The sequence below is a fragment of the Vigna unguiculata genome, chromosome 3, assembly GCF_037176805.1.
Source record: "Vigna unguiculata cultivar grain cowpea cultivar isolate G323 ecotype 2 chromosome 3, ASM3717680v1, whole genome shotgun sequence".
In the NCBI taxonomy this organism is placed as follows: domain Eukaryota; kingdom Viridiplantae; phylum Streptophyta; class Magnoliopsida; order Fabales; family Fabaceae; genus Vigna; species Vigna unguiculata.
In genome coordinates, this window is record NC_140794.1 from 22,428,159 (window position 1) to 22,441,768 (window position 13,610).

General features: G+C 32.9%; 2 protein-coding genes across 2 annotated transcripts; both read left to right on the forward strand.

The window, feature by feature from the left end:
* Positions 1-2,951: 2,951 nt before the first annotated feature.
* LOC114176317 (uncharacterized) lies at positions 2,952-6,565 on the forward strand. Its single transcript, XM_028061322.2, has 4 exons — positions 2,952-3,305; positions 3,389-3,465; positions 5,670-5,781; positions 6,234-6,565. Exons 1-4 carry the CDS (start codon positions 3,058-3,060, stop codon positions 6,361-6,363), a joined length of 567 nt encoding a protein of 188 aa, XP_027917123.1. The 5' UTR covers positions 2,952-3,057; the 3' UTR covers positions 6,364-6,565.
* Positions 6,566-7,944: 1,379 nt separating this feature from the next.
* LOC114177432 (uncharacterized) lies at positions 7,945-11,000 on the forward strand. Its single transcript, XM_028062764.2, has 5 exons — positions 7,945-8,105; positions 9,203-9,279; positions 9,978-10,089; positions 10,176-10,302; positions 10,781-11,000. Exons 1-4 carry the CDS (start codon positions 8,020-8,022, stop codon positions 10,291-10,293), a joined length of 393 nt encoding a protein of 130 aa, XP_027918565.1. The 5' UTR covers positions 7,945-8,019; the 3' UTR covers positions 10,294-10,302; positions 10,781-11,000.
* The last annotated feature ends 2,610 nt before the right edge of the window (positions 11,001-13,610 follow it).

Here is a 13,610-nt window from a genome sequence, read left to right on the forward strand (position 1 = left end):
TCAGCACAACTCAGGCATATGAACATAATTGGACACGAAGTTATGCCCCAACAACCCAACTTTACATAATCACAGAATACCCCGAACACAACCCCATTATATGCATGCATTTAGGTCAATTTCAATGAAACAGTCCCCAAAACCCATAACCCCAAATTCCCTCATGTGCATCACGAAATTAGAGTACAAAACCTATCAGAATTACCAGCATACGATAGTTAAAACGAAAATTCAGGTTCAGCTCCCCTAACCTGAAAATCCCCACTTAAAACTTGAATTTGAAGGATTCCTTTGATCACCAAGGACTGACCGTGCAACCACTTCCTTTTTCCCTCTCTACTTCACTCTCAACTCTCCCTTCACTCTCAATTTTCGTCCTCCCTCTAAAACCTCTCAGAAAATAGATTTCCAAACCCTATTCTCTTCTCAAAAGTTGTCTTTTATAGGTCTTACTAATTGGTTAATAAAAAAAAAACGGGAATTAACCTTTATTTCTACTCAAGGCCCATCCCTTAATGGTTTTTCAGCCCCTTTAGCCACCCCCTTCTGCTAAAGTCTCTCTCAACTATTCATATTCAGCCACACAACCTTTTAGCAAAAAGAAGTTAAATTGGAGTCCACCCAGGTTCAAACCCACACCATGCCCAAAGTTAAGTATTTGAGTCCACCCAGGTTCAAACCCACACCATGCCCAAAGTTAAGTCAACTCTAAACCATCAGGCCAACCCATATTTCTTACTAACACATACATTTCAAGCATTATCTCATACTGAGTGTGGCCCAACATATTATTAAAACATTAACAACAAAATACATATAATTGGCATACATAGGACTTGAACCCAAGTCCTCTCACACAATCAAAGTACTCTCAACCATTTGAGTTAGCACTTTTCCACGTCATACATAACATAAATTAATGTCATAAATGCACTAGCCTCCCGCATTTATTAATTAATTATTTATTTAATTAATTAAATTCTGCGGGTCTTACAATATCCCGCCCAAGCGAGATGTTTTGAGTTTTGAGCGACTGACACTCTCGCCTAGGCGAGAGTCGCTCACCCAAGCGAGTTCTTGAAGTGTGTTCTTGTGTGTTTTGTTGAAGACTCGTCTAGGCGAGGTGTTAGAGTGGTTTTGGGCGAATGTGTGGCTCGCCCAGGCGGGAAGATCTCGCCTAAGTGAGATGACGAGTTGATGCTACTGTTTAGGCTCGCTTAGGCGAGGGGAGCTAGCCCAAGCGAGAATGAGGGCTTAGCTTGGGCGAGTGTCCCTGGTTTAAGCGAGTTTATGTGATTTTGACATGTTGTAATTGCTTGTGGGTGTGATTTGGTTACTTTATCCTAAGTATAGGAATTTTATGCATGTGGTGTGGCATTTGGGCTTGAAGGACTAAGTCCAATAGGGGTTTGGGATGTGCTCGGTGGTTGGACACATGATGGGCAAGGAACTGGTTGAGTTCCTATCGGCTACTATTGGACGAGGAGTCCTTAGTATGGTGATTGCATGTGTCGGGCGCACGATGGGCAAGGAACTGTGATGTTCCCGTCGGCTACTATTGGGCGAGGAGTCCATAGTATGGTGATTGCGTGCGTGCTAGGGTCTAAGTATGAGACTTGGGTGTTTTACTACAGACGAGGAGTCTGTAGGGCAGGACTATGAGCGGGATAGGCTCATAGGATTGGACCACAAATGAGTTAGTTTCGTGGGAGCACAGGGAAGTCCCAAGACCTAGTTCATGCATATGACTCATGAAGGACTATGAGGTCATGGTTGGGTGATTTGGAAATTATGAGTTTTGTACTTATGTTGTTTTGGGTTGGGAAACATGTTTATTTCATATATTTGTTGATACTTTATTGTGCATAGCTCACCCTATCTGTGTGTGTGTGGCGATGATCGGATCCGGGAGCAGATGATGTGACAGGTGGGCCAAGAGATGCATAGACTCGGAGCGGGGGCTAGCTTGGGATTTTTGTATATATATATATATATATATATATATATATATATATATATATATATATGTAATATTTTAGTTTTGAAATAATTATGTAATCATTTCAAGAGCCATTAAGTTTTATTCGAGTTTTATGAGGATTGACTCCTCGTTTATGACAGTGATATTAAAGTTTTAAATTTCTCGTGTTTTTTTGGCAAATGGTTTTATTAAATGCGTTCTTTATTTTATCTTAAATTTTATTTATTAAATTTTCATAATATTCCTTAGGAATGTTACAAGAAGAACTACTTTGATTTTGCATCCCATATCACAATTGCATGATAAAGACGACTGCAAGAGAGACTTGAAAAACACAACATATTACTGGATGACAAATAAGAAGATGATGAATAATGTAGGACAAAGAAGACCACAAACAACAACAATATAAAGAGTTTTTTTTTTTATTTGGAATAAAAAAATAATTGTTAAAAGGGTAAAACTGAAAATGGTTCTATATGCAAATTCCTTTATTAATATTATAGATAATAGTATAAATAGTTTTATTTACTTTTTAGTTTAATTATCTACAAATATGATCAACTAGCCAAATTCATTGGATATATCCTTACATATCCAAAATAATGATCTGAAAATTGAATAAAGTTAGAAATATTTAAGAATTAAAGGATTAAAAGTGTGTTAGAAAATTCTGACTCTAAACTCATGGATGAATAAAAATTAAGAAAATAAAAGTATAAAAGAAAATTAAAGACTAACATTTTAATCAAGTAAAAAAGTGACTGATTTTGTAAAATACAGTGATGCACATTTCAATTAAGTAAAAAAAATCAAAGCCATAATAACTATCTTCTTAACTTTGTTAAATAATAAATATTTTGTAGTAAAATACATTTTTAAACAGTAGTTCTTTAAATCAGATAAGGTATAAATTTGTAAATAGTAATTTTATAATTTATTATATAATAAGTGAATTGACAGAGAGAGTTAAACCAGAGAAAGGTAAAATTGTGGAGACCGGTCAGCAGTGATTCGCCCGAATCGGTTATCAATATTGATTTGATTCCATTTCTCGCTGAGCTTGTGAGAGAGAAATGACCGAATGCTGTTATTCACTTCTAAATCTTCAATTTTCATCGTTTCCCATCACTGATTTGGGCTCAAACTCTTTTCCTCAACGTTTCCGCAAAACTCTTTCTTTCTCACATCGCTCATCGAAGCTTTTACTTTCTGCAATTTCCCGAACTATGGAAGCGGTTGAAGGGAGTGAAGGTAGCAGAGGGTCATCCTCTCCAATGAAGCTCTTGTTCGTGGAGATGGGTGTCGGCTACGACCAACATGGGTGTTGTATTCTCTTCCTTTTTTTTTTCGTATTTTTGGTCTTTTTTTCTTTTGTTTTTGCTGACATGGCGATGAACCCAACAGACAGGACATAACAGTAGCAGCAATGAGAGCGTGCAAGGATGCAATTTCTTCTAATTCAATCCCTGCTTTCCGCAGAGGTATATGTGCGTGTGTGTGTATAATCATATTGGGTTTTACACTGTTCAACTTCTTAGTGTTATTGTTGAGTTATTCTATCATAAGACACATTAGCCGTCTTAGTTAATAGAAAATATGAATGGGAATATAGTTTATCTTTTTGGTGTAACATAAGGGGTTTTTTGTTGCCCAATGACATTGAACATTTGGTTACGTTAATTAATGGGGGTGGTGCCTTGCTTCTTATGAAAGAATAAGATAGTTAGTTAAAGTGTAATGTAATGGTTGGATTTTGTGATGCTAGAAACTTTCGTTTTGTTAGAAATTGAAGCAAATGAAAGTTCGAGCTTCTATGGTAGTCTGTCCCCACCTTTATTATTGACTACTGAACTTGATCTTATTGCAAATTGAAGCAAGTCCATTTTCTTGCTGAATTGTTGGAAGATGCAAGGCTCACTTTGGTGGTCTTTGTCCCTTGAAAGAAATTAGTGTATAGTTTTGGTTGGGAGATATTCTTGGTGTACATACGGTAAATATGAAGCAAATCAAAATAAGAGCTTGAATGATAGAAATTATGCTTAAGGCTCCTAAATGTACATTTCTTCAACCAATTAGCTCTTTTTGTCACAAATCGTTGAGACTAATTTGACTGGTTAAATACAGCATTCAGGAACTAGTTTGACAATTAAATGCCTATTTAGGAAAACTTTTGAAATTTTCATGGCTCAAAGATTAATATGACCAATTCTCTCTCTTTTAGGGACTGATTTAACTGTTTACTCTTCTAGAGTTTTATTTAATAGACTGAACAGGGTCAAACAAAAATGAAATTGAAATAATTTCCTTTTGTTTCATTATAGTAATACCATTTCTTATTTGTAATAAAGTAGAGGTATCATGAATATCTTATATTTCATGATTTTGTGTCTTGTTAGATATTCCTCCAGTAGCAATACGAGGTTATCATGAGACCAAAACAATATCTTACCGCAACTTCTAGGCTTCTTAATGGATTCCTGTCTCTGGTCCGGTTCGTCTACTAAGTATTCGTCCGCTTTTTCCCTTACTACGAGGGAGGTTGTATCTGCAAAAAAGACTCCAACGATCAAGTTAGCAGAACTTTTTCCAAAGTCAACTCACAGTTTATTGGATTAATGAATTGCGGATCTTTGATTACGTGGGTTAAGTTTTATTTATAATGATTTATTTGACTTTTGACTACCTTAATTACTCTTTATGGGCCTGGGCTTTGGACCCTTATTGGGGCTAAGCAGGCCCAATTTCTATTAGATGCCTTGTTGGTAATTTACTTAAATTTGTCTAAGTTAGGTTGGGAGGAAAGTCATATATGTACCGGTCTACCGTCGCGTTACTTTTCTTTCGATGTCTGCTTACTTTGCGTTAGTTTGCTGCCTGGGATGTCTTTGGTGTGATATCTATGTAGTCAACTTCTTATGTCGGCCTTAGGTTCTAGTTGGAGGCTAAGGGGTTGACTAGTTTTGCTGTTACCATGATTATTATGCGTCCTGCGGGGAAGTAACCGGCCTTGGTGACTCATAGAAGAGATATGCGGCTTTTCTTTCTTTCTATTAGTCCGGGAAGTTTGCGGCTTACTTGGCCTTCTTAGTACATCAACTCCTTAGCCTTTTGAATGTTTTTGCTAAAGGCTATTAAGTACCCTGCTCATCTTGTATTATGGAGATTAAGTTTACGGTCTACCTGACCTTTACAGTACTTTAGAGTTGCAACGCATCCTAGTCGAGTCATCTTCATTCCTTTCGTTTGAAGATGTTGTACTACTTTATAATTGCCAAATTTCTGTCTTGAGATTGAATATCTTTCTTTTCCATTATAAATGTCCTACAACAGCATTTAAGATATCCGTATTCTGTTATCTGCACTCTACACTACGCTGCTAGCTTTCTCCATTGTTTTTGTTTCTCAGCATGTTGCTTGCAAATGTCTTTACAAATATTTATTTTCCTAGTGGCTATTAGTTAAACATGTATTGTCCTGTATATGGGGTAAAGTATGAAGAAATAGTAGAATCACTTACATGATTTTTTTCCATGGTCAGGAAAGTGAAAGGAATCAATGCATGGAATGTTTAATTTCGCCTATGCTAGTTAGGGAATGTACAGCAAACTGACATTAAGAAAGATAACTTGTTTTATGACATCTCTGAGTACAGTTTTTCCTTCTAATTGAGACAAGTTTGATTTAGGTTCCATTCCTGGAGTCAGTTTTGGCCAGATGAAATTGCAGATCAAGCTAGGGGTTCCTCATTCCCTCCAGAAATCTTTGGATATGGAGAAAGTTAAATCAGTTTTTCCGTAGTAAGTGCCCAGAACAGTGAAAAATTAGGCCTTATTTTGTTATTTTTTCATATTGTTCTATTTAAGTGATGACATGACCATCAATATGAAATCATATATCATCAATGATTTTTTCTTGTAAAATTAACTGTTGTTATTTCAATCTTTTACTGTACTCTGGTTATTGGATATTAAACTGAACATTTCTATCAGAAACCTAAGTTACTCTTTTCTCCTTGTTTGTATTCTGTATTGAAGTTTATATATTTTGCTTGAAGCCCTGAACAAAAACATAATTTTGGTGTTCGTATATGCTAATGAACATGTATTGACCTGTGCTTTTGCTCATTTCTTTCGGTAGTTGATAATCTACTATGCTTATTTACTCAGTTCGTGTTGTTTTTATTTTTAAAGCTTAATATATAATAACATGTTATATTTATATTTCTTTACTTATCTTTTTGAAATTGCAGTGGAGAAATTTTGAATGTTGAAGTTGTGGACGGTGGTTTGATATGCTCAAGTGGGGTGCTTGTAGAGGAAATGGGTGACAAGAATGATGATTGTTATATTGTGAATGCTGCTGTTTATGTGGGTTATTAACTTTCACGTTTTGCAGAGCTTCGTTCGGTTTATCATGTTAATGAACTCTTGATTTGAACAATTCATGCCAACTGCTATACAATAACATGAAAAGTTGTACATTTCTTCTATATTTTAAGATGGCATTGAGAGGTATCATGTGAGCACTATTGTAAACTACTTTCATTGGATAACTATATAGAAATGTTTTTTTAACATGCAATTAATCATCGAAAGGTAAGCATTTTATGTTTATAACACTTTATTTTCTTCTCAATAAAATAGGTTTTCCCTCAAATTTGAATTTGCTTATTAGTGAAAAATTGTAAGAACTAACTTTTATGCGTTTGGTAATACGTTGCAACAAGATAAGTTTCAACAAGATAAATTGCAAAGATTTCTATTTTACATTTGTTTATTTTAAAAGCCAGTTCAAATTAGGCATGACAGTAGAAAATGTTATATTTTAAGATTTTTAAATAGGTTAAATGGTATGGAACGTAATATACAAATTAAGGAAATTGAGTTTGAACTGTTTTTTTAGATTAAAGCAATTTGTAGGCGGCTAGGTTATTCGGAGGATTTTATGAAGCTTTGTACTTTAAAAATTTGTAATTGTTATTTTTAAACTTATTTTTTTTAATTGGGCTTTGGAACTTACTTTTGTTAGGTTACACTATTTTATTTTTTCCAAAATAGATAGAGATGAACACATTATTGAGAAGTGATTTTTGAAGTTTGATTTCTTAAAACAAATTTATACGTGTTGCATTTTCATATATACGTGGCGTAGCTTATTGACGACGTGGCACATGCAGAACGAAATATTTAAGCTAGGTAGAAAGATATACTACACATGCCTCCGGTTTCTGTTTTTTTTTTTTTTTTTCACAAAAATGGGTAATATTTATCCGAAGTTGTATGGCGTGGAGACACTTTTAAACCGAAGTTGTATGGCATGGGTAATAATTTATCCGTTTATTTTTTGTCATCCTATCAATTTAATTATAAATATAATTAAATTGACTAATTAAAAGAATATGAATCAAGAAATCAGGCGGCTTGAAGTACTATTTATTATTAAATATTAAAACTATTAATTAACACACTTCATAATTTATTAGTGTTAATATTCATAAGTTTATTAGTGAAACATGTTTGGTAAGAGACAGATCTTGAAGTTTATAAGGGTTATATATTAAAAAAGGGGTTCAAATATTAGGCATTATTTTATAAAATACATTTTAAAAACTATAACAGACGTAGTTTAAATAAGCGAGTTAAATATCCACACATAAAAATATTCAACTAAACAAGCACAAAATAAATTAAAAAAAAAATGATCTATCACATGATTAATCAATTAATAATTAATTTTAAATATACTCATTACAGAAATTTAACCCGCTCATGCATGTTACGTACGTAGCATCGTACGTGTTGAAAAACATTTGACCGTATTCTTAGGTTATGATACACGTATCACAATCTCAATGTTGATTTGGCACATATACAAAGACACACGAAAAGCTATGTTATGAGCTGTCTCCATTTCGCATAGACATGTGCTTATAAACAACAAATTTCAGAAACAAAGGTTTCAATCTGATAAGTATAAATAGTTAAAGTTTTTCCAACAACACAATCACTTAATTGAAGAAGAAATATATCGTGATAATGGAAGGTGGTGGACAAAAAGAAAGCTCAGTGCATGACATGAAGCTTTTGTTCGTTGAGATGGGTGTTGGCTATGATCTTCATGGGTATTCATTCTATATCTTACTTTTTTGTTTTCTTGGGATAAAGTTTAGTGAAGAAAAAGAGAAGGCTATAAATTGTTTACTAAAAGAAATTAATGATTTTTTTTTCAATGAAATATTACTATGAAAATTTAATTTCTATGTTTTACATAATAAAATGTTGTTACGCAAATTTCAATATCCATCTCTATTCCTTAATAGAAAAACTTGTATTCTTTTCTATTCTCGATATCAAATATATATCAAATTTGTTTCTTGTTTTATTTTAATTGGATACCAATCAAATATTTATTGAATATATTTTTGTAAAAAATAAGAATTACAATAAAATAAATATAGTAGTTGTGTTAAGAATTAAATACACAACTTTTCTTTTATATTTTTACTATCAAATAAAGAAAAGATTATAATCATATAAATTTTAGAATAAACTATCCAATAAACTAAATTGTCTTAAAGTTGTTTTAAGTAATCTGAAACAGAACTAGTATTATTCATGTTTATCAAAATGTGTAACATGTTCAATCTATTTCCTACTAGATCTAAAAAGTCAGTATCATATCTATTCGTATATTCAGTTAATTAAAATTTTCTTCATTAACATATATAAGACGAATTCGGACCAGACATAACGAATTCACATACTACTAATTTATTTATTTTAATTGAATTGAGTTTATGCTTAATCCAACTTTACCTTGTTAATTATTTAATACTCTTAAAATGAGAATTATATCTGACTTATATATTTATTTGTATTACCATCTAGTATAATTCTTAATAAATGTAAAATTTTCAATATATCCTTGCGAACTTGATAACTTTAAATAACTTCATAATACCTTTGATTTCATCTTAATAATTAAATTTATATATAATTAAACTTAAAAAAAATTATAAGGAGAGCATTATATTATAAGCTCATCTAATTGTTATCTGGATCACCAGTTATTGTGCTTAACATTTGTCTCATTTTTTTTTACCTCTGTACATATTTTATATTCACTAACATTACAAAACCTTTTGTATATTGAAATGATATTAGTAGTTTTTATTGTTTGATCCGCATGATATTACTGATCTTAAAATGTATTTCACAGTCAAGACATCACAGCCGCTGCAATGAGAGCATGCAGAGATGCCATCGCTACCAATTCACTTCCAGCATTCCGAAAAGGTATTTCTGAATTAGGTTTTATTGTAACTCACGTTAATGTTAACTTTTAATTGATTACCAATTAACCGAAAATTTTATTTTCCCATTTTATATTTGGAAGCAGAATTGAATTTTAGAAGACTTTTAAAAAATTTAACTCATTGATGACTTTCAACATTCTTTATATCCATTCTCATTCAATCTTTTGCTGCTATTTAAATAAAATTTGAGGAAATAAAAATTATGGAGATGAAATTTCCGGTGAATATATATAGACACGTATCGGACACCGACACTCATACGATATATATTAGTAAAGCGTACAATTTGAAAGACATTTTTTTTTCTTTAACATAATTTTGACATAACTTCAACACAATGTTATAATAACCACAAATTCAATTATTTTCTAAAAAATATATAAACCTGTAAATTTATCATATTAATTTTTATTATGATTATAAAAATAAAAAAATAGTATATAGTTACTACTTTTCACTTTTTGGATATTAGATAGAGGAATTAGATTCATATTTTTGTGCTATTTGATAATGTGTAAGTTGAAAGTTGAAACTAATATCTATATACATGTTGTGTTCCATATCATATATTTTTCCATTTAGCCGTATCTGTGTTCGTGTCCATATCCGTGTCCGTGTCGTATCCGTGTCTGTCTCCGTATCCAGACTTCATAGGTTGAAAGTTAAAATTTGGTGCAGGTAGCATCCCTGGTGTGACATCAGATGACATGAAATTACATGTGAAACTGGGGGTGCCTCATCCTCTGCAACAAAACTTGGATAAGGATAAAATCAAGTCTGTGTTTCCATAGTGAGTACAAACACTACTCCTCTTTTAAATCAGAATTTTGATGCACATAATCACTGAACTTACGTTTTGTTTGAAAATAATTTCAGTGGGGAAATTATGAAGTTTGATGTAGTGGATGGTGGATTAGTGTGCTCAACTGAAGAAGTAGCTGAGAAGAACGATGACTGCTACATTGTTAATGCTGCTGTCTATGTTGGCTACTAGCCTTATGGGGTTAGTTTCACTTCCTTTTCCGTACTTCACTTCTTTCTTACATCTCCACCTCATGATGCACCACAACATTTTTTATAAACATTATCCTTTTTATATGCTTATTGTTACAAATCTTACATCTATCATATATAAAACTACTTTATAGTACATAAGTGTAACAATTCTCACTTTCCAAATTGATTTTATAAAAATGAGTTAAACTTTTCTTATTCTGTTATCAGTTACCAAATCATCTATAAATATCTAATTTTAGATATTGAACATTCATATTTCAATTAAATAGAGTGTGGTATAAGGATAAATTATACTTAAATCTAATTTTTAGTATTTGTCACTTATCACATTTAGGTTTTACATAATTTTTTTGTCCATAAAAAGATGGATAAAAACTTATACTTGTAGAGTATTTTATGACTTTGTACATTTATCATTTCATTGCCACTCTACTTAACGTTGACATGAGTTAAATTATTTGCAGGAAACTTTGTGTGTTGGAGTGTTGGTGTTTCAATAAAGGTGCAATGAAAAGTGTAAATCTACAAAGAGTTTACTTCATCAAGTTTTATTTCTTTAATCGATTGTCGCCGTTATCCTTCGTTATTTCCGAATGCATGAACGTACTTTTGTATTACTTGGCGTTATGTTCACTGTTTGGTTGTAATAATTATAGTACAATAATGTAATATCAGCTTAATCCATCACTTCATTTAAGATTTGTAATATATATATATATATATATATAATAATTTATTAAAAAAAAAGGAAGTAAGTAATTTGATAATAGAAATTAATGAAAAATACAAAGCAACAAAATTTATTGACGAAATGGACGTGTTCCCTTATGACTTTTGTTCCCGTATGGTCCGCTCGAACGTTCAATTGATAGTCAAGGTTGCGATGAGAAAGAGTTAATTGATGGGTTTAGCTTTACATGCTTTGTTTTATGTCTGTTCTCTCTGAATCTCATGCCCTTTTCCTTAAGGATGTTTGGTGCCTTTATAGTTGTGTTTCCGCCCGATTCTCCCATATTCCTATCCTTGTGAGGTCAGGATGTTCGTGTTACAGCCCAATGTGTTGAGTGGGCCCATGTCGCCCAAAGACAGTATGGAATTTTATGCGTCAAGTCGGTCGAAACTCGCCAAGACGTACAACTTCATTATGACAATAAGAACATTTTCTTAGTTTATTTGAAATTGGTTGATTCATTTAGTTTTTGATCCAAGTAGTAGTTGGTCTTCTTGATGTCTTATGTCACATTTGAGGGTCTGGTATGAAATTCAGGTTTGTAGTAAGTGGACCAACAATCTTCATTTCTAAGTGGATAGAATTGGACTTGATAAGCCTTATTAATGGTCTTAAGGTTGTAAATAGGATCGATAAATGAGGTTGGTTATAGATGAGAAAAAGAAAAAACAATTATCACATGGTTCCAACTTCCAAGACACTGCTTGGGGGAATTAGGATCTCATTGCACACAATTTTTCTTTCAAAATGGGTTGCTTGATCGCTTAAGTGGTGACAATGTGATAAATAAAATAAGATTAAGTTAAAAAAAAATTGAAAATATTTGTTACCAAAAGTGAGTAAATTTAGTATCTATGTTAAGGAATTCCCTCCTCAACAAATACAATAATATCCATATTTGTTAGTTTCCATGGACTGACGTTAGGAGTTATTAGTTGATTGATTGTTTGTTGTTTATGTTTCTTCCATTAATCGGGCAATTGTTGCTCTCACCCGTTTCGTAATAGTTGAATTTCTGTAAGCCGATCTGATGATGCGACAATCTGGATTCCAACAAAATATTCCATCAAAACCAATAAACCTTGATGAGGCTCACAAAGATGATATGAGAGGAATAACGAATAGAAATTGGTCACAATACCATAAACGGTGGATAACAATGTGGAATGACCAACACAATCGTGCCATTCAAGGAACACCATAACGGAAATGGTCATCTGCATGACAATATAATGTACATGCAATGGTATATCGACCATACTATCTGTTACATTTCACCTTTACAATAATCTTCTAATGATGAGGTAACTCTATCGAATTGAGCAAAACACACCAAGAATAAAAGATAATCTACACATCTAATGTTACTTGAATAAATAGATATAAATTGCCCGACATATATATGTTGTTATTCTTTGCAATGCTACAGCGGATAGTTTTAGAAAAAAAAATTAAATAAATTTATATTTTGTTAGACATATCTAAGTTTCTTTCACCAAATCGAAATGGAATAGTTTTTTCCATAGTTTTTAAGATTGTCAACGACCTAAAAAGGTTGGGTAAATATAATTGGGGTTGCATAGTGTATGAATGTTTTGTTAGGAGCTTGTGTAGTGCTTCATTGGTATTGAGGAATGAAAGAAATAGAAGACACTTCCATGATGTTGGATGTGTGTATTTGTTGCAGGCTAAACATCATTATTTATGTTTTATTGTAATTGATTTTTTTTTATATTGTTTGGTCATGTATGACAACTTATATGGTTTTGCTTTTATTTTAGTTATGGTCTTTTGATCATTTTTTATTTTGTAACACAAATAGGTGATGTCGGAGAACTTTACGAGTGTTGTATTAGATACATGTGAAAGTAGGAGACTTTGTAATTAGTAGTTTAAATAAGTTTGTGTGTTTGTTTGAAGCATCAACCACGCACACACTTAAGGAGTCATGTCATTGAACTCCATTTGTAGTGTAAGACCTGAAAAATTTAAATAATTATTTAATAAATATGGGTAGTAGGAGCCTTTAAGGCATTTAATGCAGAGTGTTGTGACGTGGAAAAGTACCATTATGCTTTAAGGCAATTTTCTTAGGCTGGATTGCACCATTATGCTTGGAAGGGGAACTTGGTGAATCAAATGGTTAGAATAAATGGACCTATGAATGAGATATAAGAAATTAAAGTGATGGTAGAATGACTGGTAAACTAGCAGGTCCTCAAAAGCAAATGTGCAATATACCTTTCAAGCAATTGAGATTGGAGAACAAGTCGTTTTGGGGTGCCAAAAACCAGCAGGTTCGCTACTGATACAGTGCCTGGGGACATTGGTAGCTGTGCCAGGCGAAAGGACCTCCAGGGAAATCTCTGCACCGCGTGGTGCCTAGTGGCACGGTGTGCTCTGCCAGGTGACAGACCCTAAAACAATGGGTCTGTCTAGAGCTTGGCGCCTGGCGACGGGGTTGGTAATGCCAGGCAGTCTGTGCAGGTTTTGCCTGGCGACGCTTAGGCTGCGCCAGGCGATAATGTTACGGACAATGGCTTGTGTGTGTTGCTTTTGCGCAG

Excerpts from the sequence above, each read along its gene's own strand:
- LOC114177432 (XM_028062764.2), top strand. The coding sequence starts at position 8,020 with ATGGAAGGTGGTGGACAAAAAGAAAGCTCAGTGCATGACATGAAGCTT. Across the intron at positions 8,106-9,202 it reads GTTGGCTATGATCTTCATGG|TCAAGACATCACAGCCGCTG; the intron begins GTATTCATTCTA and ends TGTATTTCACAG. Across the intron at positions 10,090-10,175 it reads ATCAAGTCTGTGTTTCCATA|TGGGGAAATTATGAAGTTTG; the intron begins GTGAGTACAAAC and ends AAATAATTTCAG.
- LOC114176317 (XM_028061322.2), top strand. The coding sequence starts at position 3,058 with ATGACCGAATGCTGTTATTCACTTCTAAATCTTCAATTTTCATCGTTT. Across the intron at positions 3,306-3,388 it reads GTCGGCTACGACCAACATGG|ACAGGACATAACAGTAGCAG; the intron begins GTGTTGTATTCT and ends TGAACCCAACAG. Across the intron at positions 5,782-6,233 it reads GTTAAATCAGTTTTTCCGTA|TGGAGAAATTTTGAATGTTG; the intron begins GTAAGTGCCCAG and ends TTGAAATTGCAG.